This window comes from Chrysemys picta, chromosome 7, assembly GCF_011386835.1.
Source record: "Chrysemys picta bellii isolate R12L10 chromosome 7, ASM1138683v2, whole genome shotgun sequence".
NCBI lineage: Eukaryota > Metazoa > Chordata > Testudines > Emydidae > Chrysemys > Chrysemys picta.
Window position 1 is genome coordinate 113,071,364 of NC_088797.1, and position 18,466 is coordinate 113,089,829.

The window sequence follows — 18,466 nt, forward strand, 5'->3', positions numbered from 1 at the left end:
TGTATCTACTCCTCCTCCCAGTTTAGTGTCATCTGCAAACTTGCTGAGGGTGCAATCCACGCCATCCTCCAGATCAGGGGTGTCAAACTCAATTGCACAGGGGGCCAAAACTCAAAACTCGCGGGCCGAACAGTATAACCATTTATTTAACAGACTAAATATTTATGTTTTTTAACCATTAATATGAACCAAAATACAGGATATCATTCCAAAATAAATACATTTCAACTTAAAATATTTTGCTCTTCATAAAAAAATATCCTGTCAATACAATACATTCAAAATCTGTACATGCTGGAATATTAAAAAATCTGAAAATATAAATAAAAAATTGAATTTAAAGCAAAAGTATAATCATAACAAATCATAACATTCCATTTTCTTGTCCTATTTAGTCAGAGCCTGATACTTGGAGTCTTTTCTTTGCAACAAGTTCGTTTATGTTTGGGGTTAGGTTCTGTGTTGTGAAGATTCTCAGGATCGATTGCAGGTGTTCATCAGTGAGGCGACTCCTGTGTGACGTTTTGTTAATTTTCATCACAGAGAACAGCTGCTCGCACAGATATGTGCTGCCAAACATGGACAGGATTCGAGCCGCATGTTGGCGGAGCTGCGGCATCGCTTCAGGAATGAAGCGAGTGAACTGTGCTGGCCCCGCAGTGTCGTACTTTGCCTTCAGTGTCCCGTTACATTGCAGTTCTATCAGCTCCATCTGCATTTCTACAGGTGCGGTTTCCACATCGACTGCAAATGGGTTGCGAAGCAGCTCGAAGTTACTTTTCTGTGCCTCAAAGTCACTGAAGCGCCGTGCGAACTCAGTGCGCAGCGCGCTGAGTTTTTCAGCAAAGGTGGCATTTGGGAAAACTGTGGCACTTTCTTGGTTCCGTATTACTTGGCAACAGGGAAAGTGAGACAAGTTGCATTGGTGCATTTGTGTCTCCCATAAGCGCAGCTTCACTTGAAATGCCTTCACTGCATCATGCATATCGGTTATTATGTGCTCCCGTCCCTGGAGTTGAAGGTTTAAAGCGCTAAGATGCGACGTTATGTCAGCCAGGAACGCCAACTCACATTTCCACTTTTCATCCCGCAGAACTGTGCAGTCTTTCCCCTTACTGTCCATGAACTGGCAGATTTCCTCTCGCAGCTCAAAGTGTCTTTTGAGAACTTTTCCCCGACTTAGCCACCGGACCTCCGTATGATATGGCATATCGCCAAACTCGCTATCTATTTCCCGCAGAAAAGACTGGAATTGGCGGTGATTTAAACCGTGGGCTCTGATAAAGTTGACGGTTTGTGTTACAGTGTTCATCACATGATCCATTTTTAGGACTTTAGCACTCAGCGATTCCTGGTGTATGATGCAGTGATACACTGTCAACTCACCGGCACAGTTCTCCTCCCGCATCTTTGAGCGCATCCTTCCCACCAGTCCATTTTTTTCACCACACATAGCAGGTGCGCCATCTGTTGTAAGTCCAACGAGTTTTTCCCACGGCAGTTTCATGTCGGTTACACTTTGAAATACATTTCCAAAGATGTCTTCTCCTTTCGTTGTCCCGTGCATCGATTTAATGTCCAGTATTTCCTCTGTTACGCACAAATTGGAATCCACACCACGGATAAATATCGCCAGCTGTGCAGTGTCAGTCGCGTCAGTAGTTTCATCCACGGCAAGGGAGTATGCAACAAAATCTTTTGCTCTTTCAATCAACTGTGTTTTCAAATCAGTCGCCATCTCACAAACCCGATTAGCAACAGTGTTTCTGCTGAGGCTTACATTTGCAAACGCTCGCGTTTTATCTGGACAAAGGACGTCGCACACTTTCATCATACAATTCTTTACGAATTCCCCCTCGGTAAACGGCCGTCCTGATTTGGCGATCTCTTCGGCCACAATGAAACTTGCTTTCACAGCAGCTTCACTTTGTGATTTTGCTTTGGTGAAAAACGTCTGCTGGGATGTCAAATTCTTCTTCAACTCCTCTACCTTTTGTAGCTTCTGTCCTGCGCTCAGGTTTTTGAATTTGTTCTCATGTTTCGTCTCGTAGTGCCGTCTTAGGTTATACTCCTTCATTACAGCGATATTACTCCCGCAAAGGAGACACACTGGTTTACCTGCAATTTCAGTAAACATATACTCATTCTCCCACCGGCTTTGAAAGCCTCGGTTTTCAGAATCAAGTTTTCTCTTGGCCATTGTTGGGGTCTAGCTTTGATTTGATATTAGCGTTGTATACATCAACAGACCGCGAACTTGAACCGCGGCTTGCCGTTGGCGGCAATTGCACTGCATCATGGGATTTGTAGTGTGTGTTATTGGGGCGTCATATCACAGGGCCATTAAAAACAGATATATAAAATGATTTCGCGGGCCGGATATAGTTGTATGGCGGGCCGGATGTGGCCCGCGGGCCTTGAGTTTGACACATGTGCTCCAGATCATTAATGAAGATATTGAACAACACTGACCCCAGGACCGACCCTTGGGGCACTCTGCTTGATACCGGCTGCCAACTAGACATGGAGCCATTGATCACTACCCGTTGAGCCCGACGATCTAGCCAGCTTTCTATCCACCTTATAGTCAGGAGTGCCGCCAGCTTTTCTGCCACCGTAGGCGGCGGAAGGTCCCGCCCCGAAATGCCACCCCCTACAGAGGCGGCGGAAGGTCCAGCTGCCGAAATACCACCGCGGTCGCTGCCCCCCAAATTGTAGTGCCCTAGGCAACCACCTAGGTCGCCTAATGGGTTGCGCCGGCCCTGCTTATAGTCCATTCATCCAGCCCATACTACTTTAACTTGCTGGCAAGAATACTGTGGGAGACCGTATCAAAAGCTTTGCTAAAGTCAAGGAATAACATGTCCACTGCTTTCCCCTCATCCACAGAGCCAGTTATCTTGTCATAGAAGGCAATTAGGTTAGTCAGGCATGACTTGCCCTTGGTGAATCCATGCTGACTGTTCCTGATCACTTTCCTCTCCTCTAAGTGCTTCAGAATTGATTCCTTGAGGACCTGCTCCATGATTTTTCCAGAGACTGAGGTGAGGCTGACTAGCCTGTAGTTCCCCAGATCCTCCTTCTTCCCCCCCCCCCCTTTTTTAAATCACAAGCCCAATATTTAAGTTCTTTCCTTTTAATCACAAGCCCAGTATTAAATGTGTGCACTTTAATAGGACATCCAAATCCTTCATTCAGATGCTCAAACCAGCGCTTAGAACCCAGAATCAGGACCCTAATAGCCTCTTTGTATGCATCTAGGTTTCAGTCTGAGTGTCTAAAGGAGGAATTTGGAAATCAACTTAAAATATGAAAGTTTGGGCCACAATCTATATAATTTATATTTCCATTGATATGAATATAGAGAATGTTTTGTTTTTTTCTTCTTGCCAAGAGATGACAGGTACTAGTGTTGAGAACAAAAAACTGGGTGGGAGGATCAACTTAGCTGTAAAATGTCCCAGGAAAATGAAATGAGAAATTGTGTAATTCCTGTTTCCCTACCTGCCAGTGCCCAAATGTGGAGCTCATCATGTGAGAAGGAATGGGGAAAAAAAAGACAAAAAATTATTCGAAGAATTAAACTTAAAATGCTGCTGGATTATCCCTTCAGTGTAAATAACTTTCTATAACCTTAGATTTGTGATTCTTTATATCTGATTTTTACCATGATGTGAGGGGGGGGACACAAATCATTTGGTACTGAGTGATGTCCATTGAAATGAGACACATTGGAGAGCTTGGCACTTTATACCAAATCTGCTTCTTATGGTTTTAAATTGAAGGGATAAGGGAGAGTATTTCTGTCTCTGGGGTTGTTCTATCCATCTTAGGTACTTATATGGCCCCCATTCCTGGATTATCTGAGCACTACACAATCTTTGATCTTTATTTACCCTCACAACACCCCTCACAAGGTAGGGATGTAAAATTGTCTCTATTGTACACAATGGGAAGCTAAAGCCAAGAGACTTGCCCAGGGGCCACAGGAAGCATGGACTCGAACCAAGGTCTCTAGAGTCTAATGCTCTAACCACTGGACCATCCTCCTTCTCTGTAGCCTGCTAGATTATCTCAGATGGAGATAAATTCATCCTAGCTCAGAAAATTACCTCTGATCAATTTTTTTGGCCTTAAAACTGTACCAGGTTACACCAGATGGTAGGTATTCTAACAAAAATGGACATAGGGTTAGATACAGCTGGGCCTCCTAATATGGGTTTTATCCCACTTTGCAATTTACTTAATTTCAACACGGCATCAACGATTTCTCTCTGATCTTTGCTCATCCTCTGCTGTGCATTTGCTTGAGAATCTGAATGTTCTGTGGGTAACTTGAGATGCAGTTAAGTAATGACTATGCCAATTGTTCAAATTACCATCTCCAAATTGCAAACTGATTGTGTTAGCACCATTATATGAGAATTTGTTAATAATAGAACATTCCCATGACACCCAAAGGCTTCTCGACTTAGAACTTTATAGCTTTTACAAAAAGCCTCTTCTCTGATGATAAATTTAAATCTAATTTTCTGGTCTTCTTAACATAAAGGGGAGGGAGATATTTTATCCTGGTCAAATTATCCATTCCTTCTTTGAAAATCAAATCTTACTCAGTATAAATTCATTAAACTACAAAAGGCAAAATACCTCACTAGCGTCAAAATAAAATTAACAATAGAGTAATGCAATTTTATGATGAACTGTGTTACAAAAATTTGCATGTATGATAATTCCTCCCTGTAATAGATATCACTTTGGAAAAAGTAGATGTTTTTTTCCCCTTCACATATAGATCAGTTTTATGACAATCCTGTGTATGATAACTGTGCTCAGATCTTCCAGAACAAAACAAACAGTAAGACCTTGATCTTGTGAAAATTCCCTTAACTTTGCACATTATACAGTCAATAGGACTTCTCACAGTGCTTAAATGAAGCACCTGTGTAAATATTTACATAATTCAGGGATACTAATTAATTAGTATCAACTGTAATGTACTGGATATTTTCATATATTCGTAGATTAAAAGGCCAAAAGGGACCATTGTGGTCATCTAGTCTGACCTCCTGTATAACAAAAGCTATAGAACTTCACTGAATTAATTCCTGTTTGAAATAGAGCCTATCTTTTTGAAAAATGTCCAGTCATGTTTTTAAAATTGCCAGTGATGGGGAATCCATGGGTAAGTTGTTCCCATAATTAATTACCCTAACTGTTAAACATTTGTATGTGTACCTGCAACTAGGTGGAATGAAATTTTCTCAAGTGTCTCCTTCTAAGAGCTGAAGTCTACAAAGGTGTGACACCCTGTACCTCAAAATAGCACCCTGGAGCCCTCACATTCACCACTGATATGATTGATATGTTTTTTTTTTTTTACAAAGTATGCCTTATGAGGTATCATTTAAAAAGTCTTGATTTGTTGAACATTACTATCTTGTTGAATTGTATGCAAAGTTATGAAGTATTACTATATATTTGTTACTGAAATATGTGGGAAGTGGTAAACGCCCACACTAACCTTTCAGTGGCAACAAAAGAGCAACAAACACTGACAAGACAGATTTACATCAGGACCACCCAGACATGTATTGATGGCCCATCAAGAAGAATCCAATCTCCCAGAGACTCCTCAGGCATGTGCACAATGGGGGCTGCCTAATGCCCATGTCACAGCAAGGATCTTTTTAGCACCTGGAGAGAAAGTATAACTGAGGGTCAATGACATCACCACTGGGCCTCTCTCCTCCCCCCAGCTCAACATCTTTTCAATGCAATAGAAATTAGTCACTCCACAGCACAAGGGTTATGAACAAATGGCTGATGTTTCCTGAGTGTTCTGCACAACCTAGCAGGTTAACAAGATATCCTCTAATTCAGACAATTAAGTTTCTATGTTAAATACACAACATGCTGCCAGTGCTGTCAGATTTAGCACAGCTAAGTCAGTTCGTTAGCGTTAGCAACACAAGTGCTTGAGGCGACACATAGACAATCAATTTGTGGGCCAATTTAGTCTCCCCTCCAACAGCAGGACTGGAAGGAGAAGGGATTTACAGCTAACTTCCCTTCCCAAGTCCTTAAAACGTCTGACATCCAGCAACAGCACCAGTGTCAGAGGCATCTCATCACCTGATCTTCGCCTTGATCAGCTTGGAGGCCTGGCCAAATCATAAGTCTCACCTGAGCCCAATTTGATGTGAGGGGAGTGGACAGAATATCAGCTGGTATAAATCAGCATAGCTCTGATCATCCATGGAGAAGCACCAATGTGCACAAGCTGAGGAGGATCTGGGCTGGGGCATTTCTCCCCTGCATAAGGAAGAACAGCTCAGTAGGGTTGAGAAGACACACAAAAGCCATTGTTTATAGTAATAACACACAAGCTACAGAAACGTCATGAAGCCAGAGAACCTTTGTTTTATTTCTCCAGGCAGTTGCAGTTCCCATTTCAAGAAAGTACATTCCTCTAATTTCCTCTATCACTGGACAGGTGAGCAAAGCAGAGATTTTGGTGTGCATATACTTTTGGAGCTTTAAGAATAATATCATGGAAAATATCTAATCTGGCATTAAGCAACAGAGAGTCCTGTGGCACCTTTAAGACTAACAGATGTATTGGAGCATACGCTTTCGTGGGTGAATGCCCACTTCGTCGGATGCATCCGAGGAAGTGGGCATTCACCCACGAAAGCGTATGCTCCAATACATCTGTTAGTCTTAAAGGTACCACAGGACTCTCTGTCGCTTTTTACAGATCCAGACTAACACTGCTACTCCTCTAATCAGGCATTGGTTCCACTTCTCCATCCCCTACCACCCAATCACACACTGTCCTGCTGAGGCTGCCAACAAGATGAAGGATGCTAGTTAGTGCCACCTGAAATGGTTTGTGGTTGGCTGTGGTTTTTGGGGGGGAGGGGCATGAGCAATAATAAAATAATTCACCAGACTATCTTTTTCTCTGTTGAAAAGAGATGGACAAGTATAATTGCCCCTATTCTATAGACAATGAAACTGTCTATAAGTTTAGTCGCTTGCCCAAGATAACCCAGAGGGAGTTCAAGGCAGAACAACTTGACTATCCTGATGCCCAGACCTATGGACCTTGCTACCTCTCAAATGTTGTCAGAAGTTATTGAAGTTGTCTGTTAATAATGATATTTATATCAGATTGATGTAGGTCAATTCAAAGTGATGTCTTGGAAGCAGAAGGCTGCTTATCCAATTGTCAGTCATCGGACTCATCTAGTTGCAGTCTGTAGCAACAACAAGCTGTGTTTAAGCAAGCACTTTGAACATTGAGAGGTCCTTTCTACTAAACCACTTCCTTTCAAAGAAGGAAAAATAACTGTTGTTCTGATTAAGAAAGGTACAAAGTTTCCATTTACAAAATTTGTTTGGGTCATCGTTCATTACTTTTGTTTTAAACAAAATGCTTCTAACTTTAATTCCCCAACACATGGACTAAGAGGCTGAAAAGGCAAGAGAAAAATACCGTAGTGTGCAGTTTGTTTTGCATCCCTAGAAGTAATTTAATAGTAGTATGAAGGACAATCTTCATTCGTGGCTGTATTTGCTTTTCACAATCAACTCTCTCTATAACTTTTTCATGAGTGATGTACCTGAAGATTTGGATGCTAATAACTAGACTGTATCATTAAATTTATTAATCTGACTTTGGGTTATTGCGGATTATGTACTATATGTTTTGTATGACTTTTAAACCAACCTTTGTACTTCTGGATAATTTAAGCACTATACCCAGATGTACAGACACTCTTTTCTTAACCTATGTACCATATAATTTTAACATTAGCTTTAATAATGTTTTAAATTATTAATACCTCTGCCAGTTTACAAAACACAGGCCTTGACATTCAGTTTCCTTTAAAATCTTTCCATGATCCTCCTCATTGCTGGGTTTCGGTACCCCCCAGAATTATAATTTAAATAAGGATGGCCAAACTACCTAATGCATTTGTTCCTTGTATCTGTTGAATTCACCACTGAATTTTAGTTTCTTTCTTTCTCCTGACAATGCTATCCATCTATATTTATCTCTCCATTGTTATACATTTTAAACAGTTCCTCGTCTACGTGATGCAATGTGACTATGTCTTTAACCTATTTTCCGTTACCTTTTGTTTAATTTCATATTAGGGAGTCACAAGATGAAGTTAAACTTTAATCTGAGCTACACGGGTTAGCAATATCTATCCAAATCATCGAAAGTTTTAGGATAAGAATGGACCCTAGAAATGGTAATCTTTGGTTTCTGCTGCAGAGCGATCCAGCTATCCATCCAAGAACTATGCAAAATCATTACAGTGTAAACCCTATAAAATAACATTTTGGAGCATTTGGTTTTCTGTTTGGTTTTTTCTTCCACCAAATAATCCTTATCTCCCCTCTGAATTTTTCCCCACTGTTGTTTGCATTAAATCACTGTAAAGGAAAATGCCAAACAGCTCTCTCTATTTATTAAACAGTAACTGTCAAGACTGTATTAGATGGGTTTTTAAAAAAAACAGATTTGCATAACAACAATGTTCAGTGATATCTATTATGATTGATACCGTGTGTAATTGTCTGCGGCGTCTCCAAGGCCTCTTTGGAAATGTGGTCTGTGACAATTATTGTCTTGGTATAAAATATTTCAAGAAAATGATGCTGTTGGTCACCCTCTGTTCAAGGTTGTTTGTTTTATTGTTGAAATGAAATGTTTCTCATATAAGGATTCGGACAGCAAGTATTTACCTACCAGAATGATTTTGTGATTAGCCCTTTATATATATGATTACTTTGGGTTGCAGGAAGACAATATTTTCTTGTTTAAAAGCTACTGTTATGAGCTCCTTGGTGCAAGAGCTGGTCAGATTTATTTTTTTTCCCCTGTGGAAAATATCAACTTCTTGTTGAAAAATGGGTTTGTTTGTTTTGTTTGCCTGAAACTGAAACTTCTTGGTTTGGGGACAGAAATTTTTTGTTTTCAGGTTTCTGTACTGTCAATAAAAAGTCAAAAATTTCTGCAGAAAGCAAATGCTTTCAGCAAAAAATGTAGGTTTGTTGAAAACCCAATTTTCCTTTGAGAAACAGTTTCAATGGAAAAGTGTAGCTAGGCCTACTCAATGCATTATTTTCCTCTCAAGAAAACTTTCAATTTACTTGATTAATTTAAAAGGAAGCAGTGAGGCTATTAGCACGTGCCATGCTGTCAGTCAATCTGAAATGTATTTCCAAAAGATCCCATTACCTCATAATTGCCTGGATCTTCAGAAGATGTGCTAAGAATGTGATCCAGTAGAAAGACTTTGACTTCACTGGGGTATAGATTAGGCCCTTAGTCTTGTTGTCTGTCTAATTCACTTTGCTGAAAGCAAGACATTTTGTCCTAGTCTTAGCCTGTTGGAAAATAGTTTAATGAAGTGGAAATAAAGCTTCTGAGAATATGGAAGCTCTGTCAAAGATTGTCACAATCTACTCTAGACACTGCACAGCCTTTAACAATTTTTAAAAGGAAGTTTAATAAGATTAAATGAAAAAGAAAGTTGCTTTTTTCTATGAGCTGTAAGTGTAGGGAACTGCGTAGAGCCATGCCCAGCAGTAGGTTTTTTTATTATTACTATTATTTATTATGTTTTCCATGCACAGAGTGTACTAGGTGCTTTATGGACAAATATAGAGTTACACCTTTTCCCCAAAAGCCAGTAAGGGTCAAACATCAATGGGAGTTTTGTAGTTCACTTAAATAGGATTAGGTTCTATATACACTATGTACAGCTGACGGTATGTGACATTAGCCCACAAACTAACAGAATGGTGGAACTGGTGTGTGTCTTGTTGGTTCTGTGTTTTTGGCTTAGACTTTTTAATGAATTCATAAATCAACCTTAAATATTTAGGACATAACATGTGGAGGACTAGGACTTCCAGACCCGTTGGAAGAGATGCATACTTAAGGAGAGGCTTGAAGGAAGGAGAGGTTGAAACCAAGCTGGGAGGGTTGCAAGCACTTTGAGAATAGGATTAGAATTCAAAATAAACTTGACAAACTGGAGAAATGGTCTGAAATAAAAAGGATGAAATTCAATAAAGACAAATGCACTTTGGAAGGAAAAATCAATTGCACAACTACAAAATGGGAAATGACAGCCTAGGGAGGATACTGGCTTTCCAGGGAAATGTGACATAGCCACACCAAACATCATAACTGTATAAGAACACCACACGAAGTTCTGCCTAGAGATTGGCCTGCCTATGTATATGACTGCTATTTGATTGATTGCACCAAATCCCATCTTTGCTTCCTAACACCAGTGACCGTATCCTGAATCTCATATAGTGCTTACTGTGGGTTCTTCTCTTTCTCCCTCTGTTTGTTTACATTTTTGGTAGGGGATTTATTCTGAACAGCCAGATTCCACTTACTGTCACTGTTTTTCTTTTTTAATGAAGGCATTTTAAAATGGAATGATTATAAAGTGCTTGAAGTTTCAGCTTTGGATATGAAGTTGCTTTCCCATTTAAAAATATCTGCTTCCAAATCACTGCTGCCTTTACTCAATTCTAGTTATATGCACTGTTTAGAAAGACTTGTAAGGTTGATTGGCATTCTCAGCACAGTCTGCATTCACGTAAGGACATGTCATGGTAATGAGACTTCTGCCGTTACAATAAACATCTTATTAAAACCTAATTAAGGGCCCAATTCTGCAAGGTGTCATTGCTACCAACACATCGCTGAGTACCCACAAATGCCAATTTGGGAACTTTAATTGAAAACATTAACCCAAAAGGACATCATGTACACTGAATGCCTCAACATAAGAGCCCTAGTCTGTTTCTGTAGTGTCTGTGTATTCCAAATGAATTGACCTTGGTGATATCCATTGGCATGTTACTTGGCCCCAACAGAGACTAGCATCCATTTCATTATTATACTGTGCCATGATTCATGCTGCAGCTGGGTATATTAGGTTGAAACAAATAATTTATTGTTTAACAGTCTTTTGAGAGAGTGTTTTCCTCATATTTATGTGCCATTGAAGTTGCTTTAAAACCTGACGGTTCATCTAGGCCAATTGCGTGGAAATTTGACATTAGCTAGATTTGTTTCATTCTGAAAAACAATTCAATTTCTTCCCCCAAAGGCTGGGAAACACTAGTTCCTTCAGAATTTAATCTCTAAATGACCTTATTGCTGCCGCATTGCTATCCAGGGGAGCTCAGCTGCTCATGAGAGTGGAAGGGGGACTTGTTTGTTTAGAACTGATAATGCAACATGGAGCCTTCACCCCTAAATCAGTGGTTTGAGGGAAGAGGCTGCTGAAGGGATGCTGTGCTGCCCTGATGATGCCCCCTACCTGGCCATCATCACCCAAGTCTGGGTCTATGCTGGAGCCCATGAGCAAGCCCCCCAGTAACAGGGATGCTGTGTTTGCTTCCCCCACACTCACACACACAGTGTACTGTCCATCATGAAGGGCCTCTGTCAGGCTTGTCTGATCTATCTCACAGGGATGCTGTGAGGGTTAGAGAGTCTGTACAGTGCTGTGCAGCTGTAAAGCACTCTGCAGGTGCTAAGCAGTGCTAGTATTATTATCATTGACGTTATTCTGCTCTGATTTATATCCTACACCGCTCCATACCAATTACATTTTCCTTATATGTTACATGCTTGCTTACCCGGAGCAAGATCATAGAAATGTAGGGCTGGAAGGACCCTTGAGAGGACATAGAGTCCAGCCCCTGCTCTGAGACAGGACCAGGTAAACTTAGACCATCTCTGACAGTTTGTCCAACCTCCAGTGATGGAGATTCCACAAACTCCCTTGAAAGCCTCTTCCAGAGCTTAACTACCCTTATAGTTAGGAAATTTTCCTAATATCTAACCTAAATCTCCCTTGCTGCAGATTAAGCCCATTATTTCTTGTCCTATCTTGGTGGACATGGAAACAATTGTTCACTATCCTCTTTATAACAGCCATTAACATATATGAAGACTGTTATCAGGTGTGTCTCCTCCCCCCACTCAGTCTTCTTTTCTCAAGACTAAATGTGTCCAGTTTTTTTTTAACCTTTTCTCATAGGTCAGGTTGTCTAAACCTTTTATCATTTTTGTTGCTCTCCTCTGGACTCTCTCCAGTTCATCCACATTCTTCCTAAAGCGTGGTGCCCAGAACTGAACATAGTATTCCAGCAGAGGCTACACCAGTGTTGTGTAGAACTGGACAATTACCTCCTATGTCTTTCATATGGCACTCCTGTTAATACACCCTCTGGTGATATTAGCTTTTTTTTTTTTTTGCAATTGCTGACTCCTATTCCATATGTGATCCACTAGAACCCCCAGATCCTTTGCAGCAGTATGATCACCTAGCCAGTGAGTCTCCATTTTGTCATCATGCATTTGATTTTTGACTTCTTAAGTGTAGTACTTTGAATTTGTCTTTACTGAATTTCATCTCATTGATTTCAGACCAGTTCTCTAAGATGACATTACACTTATAACATTTCCTGCCACCTACAAGGTAAGATTGCACCACTTACCTGAGTTTTTTAACCTCTAGCTAGAATGAGAATTTGACTATAATCTTGTCTGCACTAAGGAAGGAAATGGTTGTAAGAACATTGGTTTCATGAAATACTTTTATTACATCACTGGTCCTTGAAGCAGGTTGGTGCAGCCATGCACCTGCAGTGTTTTTGGTGGGACTATTGTAGTGCTTTCACATAGGGTCTGTTTACAGTACTTAAAATAAACCATACCTGACAATCGTTGTCAGCAAGGACTTCTCCCCGGGCCTCCCATCAACTGGAAATGAAAACAATTTGCTGCTAATATAGACAGGAAAAGAATTGTTTTCAGCACCATTACGTGGAAACTTGGTGGAAAAAGATGTCTATTGTACTGTCTTCAACTGTGCTAAATTCCCCCATCCCCCATCTGAACTAGGATCTAAAACCACATTTTTCATAGGTGGCCTCTAGTTTGGGGTACTGCAGTCATTGGGTGCATAGTTCACTTAAGACCTGATTTTGAGAGATGCTGAGCTCCTCCATCTCCAGTGGAAGTCACTTGTAAATTAATGGAGATATCCTATCTCCTAGAACTGGAAGGGACCTTGAAAGGTCATTGAGTCCAGCCCCCTGCCTTCACTACCAGGACCAAGTACTGATTTTGCCCCAGATCCCTAAGTGGCCCCCTCAAGGATTGAACTCACAACTCTGGGTTTATAGCAGGCCAATGCTCAAACCACTGAGCTATCTCTCCCCCCAAGGTTTTCTGTTGTAGATGGGGGTGCTAAGCACCTCTGAACATTAGGCTCTCAGTGTCTCTAGTTTGGGCACCCACAAATGGAGGCACCCAAAATAACTGGGCTTTTGTGAAAATGTCAGCCTAATCATTCTTCAAAACTAGTGACTGTGAACCTAGGAAACCTAGTGCTGACCACCCCTGACAACACTAGCCTATTTTCCTAGTTTAGATGGGTACACAGAACATGCTTTACAACCATTGTTGTATAGATGCATTATGAGATTCCTGAAGACTTTGTCCCATAGCACATAGTACTGTGCCTCAGAGACACCATATTGCAAGATAGAATTTGGAAGACTAGCTAAACTTGCATAGCTGCAACACATGTGGCTTCCCATCCACTATGCGGAAAAATCACTGTAGCCTGTGCTGATCTTTAGCTTGACTTGCAGAGAGGAGATGAAACTAGTTCTGGTAAAATGTCTGGGATGGCTTTTGTGTCTGGATGCGGGTGTAGAAAGCTCAAGGTGTTCCAGGAGATGATTTCCTGAAATGCTCCTACTTAGTGTATGTGATGCATTTAAACACCCCTGTGGGGAAAGTCAGATTTACTAACAGCAGCTAGTCTGAGGTTGACTATGTTGGGAGATACATGTTTCATGCAATCAGGAAAGCTGTTTGCTTCTCCTTCGCTCCTGCACTGTTTGTTCAAACAGATGCACCTAATCCAGACATCTCAGCTGGTGATGAAAAGTTATGGGGAAGGTGTAAATTCAATCCGGCCCCTTTGAACAACCTTCCCACAAAACATCGGATCGGTGTCCCTCCAGCAGAGCATTCAATTAAAAAACAAAAATTAAATTTCTGATGTGCCTGTCTGGTTGCCTGTATTAAACTAGGAATGATATGATCTATGAGTATGAATGACCCTTGCAGCAGAATTATTCCTGCCTCCTTGCCAATGTTAGTGCTGATGATTTAGGCCATCGTCTGTCTTGGAAAAAGCCTTTTCTTTTAAATTAGATGTCCAAATGGTCTTTAATTCAGTTTTTTTAAAGTTGTTTTTCAAAGCAAATCGAACACTAAAATTTCTACTTTGTTCCCAAGTTACCCTGAAATGAATATTTGGCCACAGAAAATCACCTATCAAATGACTATCTAACAGAGAGATATAGAAATTGGCTCAGAGCTATGGCTCATCTAGTCCAATATCCTGTTTATCACAGTGTCCAGTATCTAAATGATCTAGAGAAAAGGGCAAAGAATCCTTCCCAGAAGAGTTAATCCCCCATGAAGCTGGCTTATTCCCTGGAGCATAATGGTTTATCCTTTTTAGTACTGCATGTTGTCTTTGCCCATGTAGAGGATTCTATTAAGGACCTGATCCTGTGAGATTCTGAGCTCTCTTAACTCAATGGGAGCAAATCATACATGTTGGGTAGAAATATCCCTCCTCACCAAAGGGTATGTTGTAACTGTTATCAGAATTGCCTAGTGGTTCTCTGACCTACTCAAAGAGGAAGCTTACCGGGGAGTAATTGACTATTTACCCATTATTTGAAAATCCTGTGGGTTGCTCCTTTAAAGTCATTTCCAGTGGAAAGTGCAACTCATTTTTCTATGCTTTTTCAAGCTCCTGCCTCTGGATTTTAGCCCTGAACACAAGGGAAAATCAGACACACACTATATCAGGGGTAGGCAACCTATGGCACGTGTGCCGAAGTCGGCACACGAGCTGATTTTCAGTGGCATTCACACTGCCCGGGTCCTGGCCACCGGTCCGGGGGGCTCTGCATTTTAATTTAATTTTAAATGAAGCATCTGAAACATTTTAAAAACCTTATTTACTTTACATAAAACAATAGTTTAGTTATATATTATAGACTTATAGAAAGACCTTCTAAAAACGCTAAAATGTATTACTGGCACGCAAAACCTTAAATTAGAGTGAATAAATGAAGACTCGGCACACCGCTTCTGAAAAGTTGCCGACCCCTGCACTATATCATACTTTCTAGGTATGAGCTTGATATCTTCTCTTGGATGCTGTTCTTTAGAGACCTGAAGACCGGACCCTGAAAGTTAAAGATTCTTTGCCCTGTTTCAGTTTTGCTTGATTGTTAGCAACATCCAGTAGAAAATGAAAGCATTTCAGGGTAACTGATACTTTGTTTGCCATATTATTTTGGAAATATCATGTCCTTACAAACTTAAGTGGGAAATAGATCGTATTTAACAGTTAAACTATGAGGTTCCTCCCCACCAAAGTCTGATAACCATTTTCTTGAGTCCAGAGAATTACTAAAAAGCAACAGAGGGTCCTGTGGCATCTTTAAGACTAACAGAAGTATTGGGACCATAAGCTTCAGATCTGAAGAAGTGAGGTTCTTACCCACGAAAGCTTATGCTCCCAATACTTCTGTTAGTCTTAAAGATGCCACAGGACCCTCTGTTGCTTTTTACAGATTCAGACTAACACGGCTACCCCTCTGATACTTGACACCAGAGAATTACTGAAATTTATGTAGCTGACCCTTCCTTTTCTGAAACTAGGAACTCCTCCTTTTGATCATTTATATGCCCACCATTTGGAGTTGGCCCTTATGGCTCATAGTAAGAGATAGCACAATGATTCCTATGTTAGGCTTGCAGATGAATGAGAAAAAATAAGACCTTTCTAAGCATGTGGTGCATCATACACCTCTATCCTGATATAACGTGACCCGATATAACATGAATTCGGATATAGTGCGGTAAAGCAATGCTCTGCTGGGGCAGGCTGCGCGCTCCGGTGGATCAAAGCAAGTTCGATATAATACGGTTTCATTTTTTGGCTCCCGAGGACAGCGTTATATCGGGGTAGAGGTGTATATTAACATGATGCAAATCACCTTTCTGGGAGGAAAAAATAATCAAAATCTGGTTTTAAGCATTTCTCCATTTTATATTTCATGCCATGAGAAATTTGTATATGGTCTGTGTTTTGATTTTTCTAAAAATATTTAAGGAAACCTTTATGCCTGTGCTAAGTGAAGGTCATTGCAAATGCATATATTAATTTTCATATTTCTATTTGTAAGCTGCCCTTTGAATGTGATGCTAATGCAAATTTATGTTTTTTAAGGTAAATCTAAATCTTAACATTTAAATACAGAGTAATCCCAAGAGTTCAATTCTCATTCATTTAATAATTCAAGGATTTTTTTTTATACTGTGAAATTTGAACAAAGCACTTAGATGTTACCATGGTAATCAGGCTTTAAAGTATTTTGAATTACCTAGAATCCTAATGTACTGGCACAAAAGGTATTACAGGAGACCTCTATGAGCTTTTCATTTATTCTGTGGAAAATCTTGCTTATTTGGTGGCTTTGTCTGTAAATATATGTTTTTGACAGATCATATTCTAAACATTTTCTGCTTCACACTGCACCCTCCCTATATATCCTTTAAAAAGCAGGCTCATTCAAGGCAATGGGAAGTTTTGCCATTAACTATAGTGGAGCCAGGATTTCACCTCAGATCTTTATATTTTTAATGGATATTGGTGTTTTCCTTTATTTCTTTAATGAAAGTTGCTGGGGTTTCTGCTGTTCTAAGTCAGAGCACAGTTAGAACGTTTTAGTCTTTGTCTTGTTTTGCAAATGCTGACAATACAGTAGAAAACTGAACCTGATGCACTAAAGCTTAACAGTAGTTAGGTGTGTATGCCTGGCCCCATGTTTGGTATTGGATGTCTTTTGCTACACACAGACAGGTCTTAGATTGACTAAAGAAAATTCAGAGTGAGATAGGCCTGTTCTGAGAATAGGACTGCGAACCGAGAACTTCTGAATCTGAGGTGCTACAACATGGGATCTTCCAAGCCCTCATGTTGGTCTTCACTAAATCTCTTCTAAGGACAAGCACAGACCCCAAATAATCAAACATACAGAAGCTCACAGACCCCCAGTTTACTTGGAGAACTGTCTCTTGAACAGGTTCTGGCACAAACAGCTGGATGGCACTTCTAAAGCAGAAGGCTGTTTAGGCAACCTGGAGATCCATTCTCTGCCCCCCTTTTGGCTCCAAGGAATCCCCTTGCTAACCCTCCCCCAAATCCACAGGACAGCCCTGTGCAAAGTGGGTTGTGTGATCACAGGGTACAAGAATTGTTTATGCTGGGAGTGGGGCAAAAATTTTTGATAGGTTCACTCAGAAATACTGAGGCTGGGTCAGGATTCTTGCCTGCTCTGAGTCTGGACTCTTCCCCAGACAGTTCTCTTCCTGTCCTTTGCTGTTGGGTCCCACCTTTCCCCACAAGCTAGAAAGCAGCAAGTGGTGGGATGTATAGTAATTTAAAAAATGAAGCTATTATGGAGACTAGGGAGGCGAGGAAGACATTACGTTACTCAGCTAATGAGCCAGTTCCCTGCCTATAATAGGATGTGAGACCTTGTTCAGATATTATTTTTATAGGGTACTATCCTGCAAATCACTGAGAATACTGGGCATCTTTGTCTCTGGTACTATACAACACTGGGACAAGTCAAGGGATAAATAAATAGACTCTAAATCAGTCCTTGGATAGAAAACTCAAAAAAATATAGCCCTCCATAAAGTGGCATTAGCTTAAAATTCTGAGCTGACAATTGCCCAAGATCTTCCAAACAATGAGTAATTACTGGTATTGCCCAGAAAAATTAAATAAATGCTCTATTGGATGTTCAGTCTTAATTCTCACAGATGCATTTATGATTATTTTCTCATGCTGGTGTCCACAGGCGCCAAGAAAGATGGAGGAGCCTGTTGTGTGAGGGACTGTACAAACCAACCTATAGACATCGACTTGGTTTAACAATCTCATAACAGGGATGTTTCATTTTCCAAAACCTTATTCTTCAGCATAACTACATTAGAAGGCCTAGGCTGCAATTAACTTCTGTATCCTTAGATAGTTGCTGGGTGTGCTCAATCTATTAAAGCATTAAAGAACTTCCAAAGATTGATTAAGGATGCCGTCTGCTGGTGGTGTTTTGTACTTTCTGGTTGTGGTCTGGGATGGACTGTTTTCTCTTTTTCGTTCCCATATTCCGTCTTTTGCTAAATCCTGATGCTTTGTTCTTATTAATATCCCCAAATCCTCCTTTTCCTCTAAGGATCCACTGCTAAAAACTTTTGTCCTGATTTTGTCACAGGTTGGTTTCTGTAGACTTCTGAAAC

At 40.5% G+C, this 18,466-nt stretch overlaps 1 protein-coding gene across 1 annotated transcript in view; it reads right to left on the minus strand.

The window, feature by feature from the left end:
- Positions 1 to 128: 128 nt before the first annotated feature.
- Positions 129 to 18,466, minus strand: part of LOC135972797 (general transcription factor II-I repeat domain-containing protein 2A-like) — a 277,263-nt gene continuing 258,925 nt past the window's right edge. Inside the window, exon 2 of the mRNA XM_065552380.1 lies at positions 129 to 2,435. Within this exon, the coding sequence (XP_065408452.1) occupies positions 392 to 2,200 (1,809 nt within the window). The 5' untranslated portion in view covers positions 2,201 to 2,435 and the 3' untranslated portion in view covers positions 129 to 391. The remainder of the gene's footprint in view (positions 2,436 to 18,466) is intronic.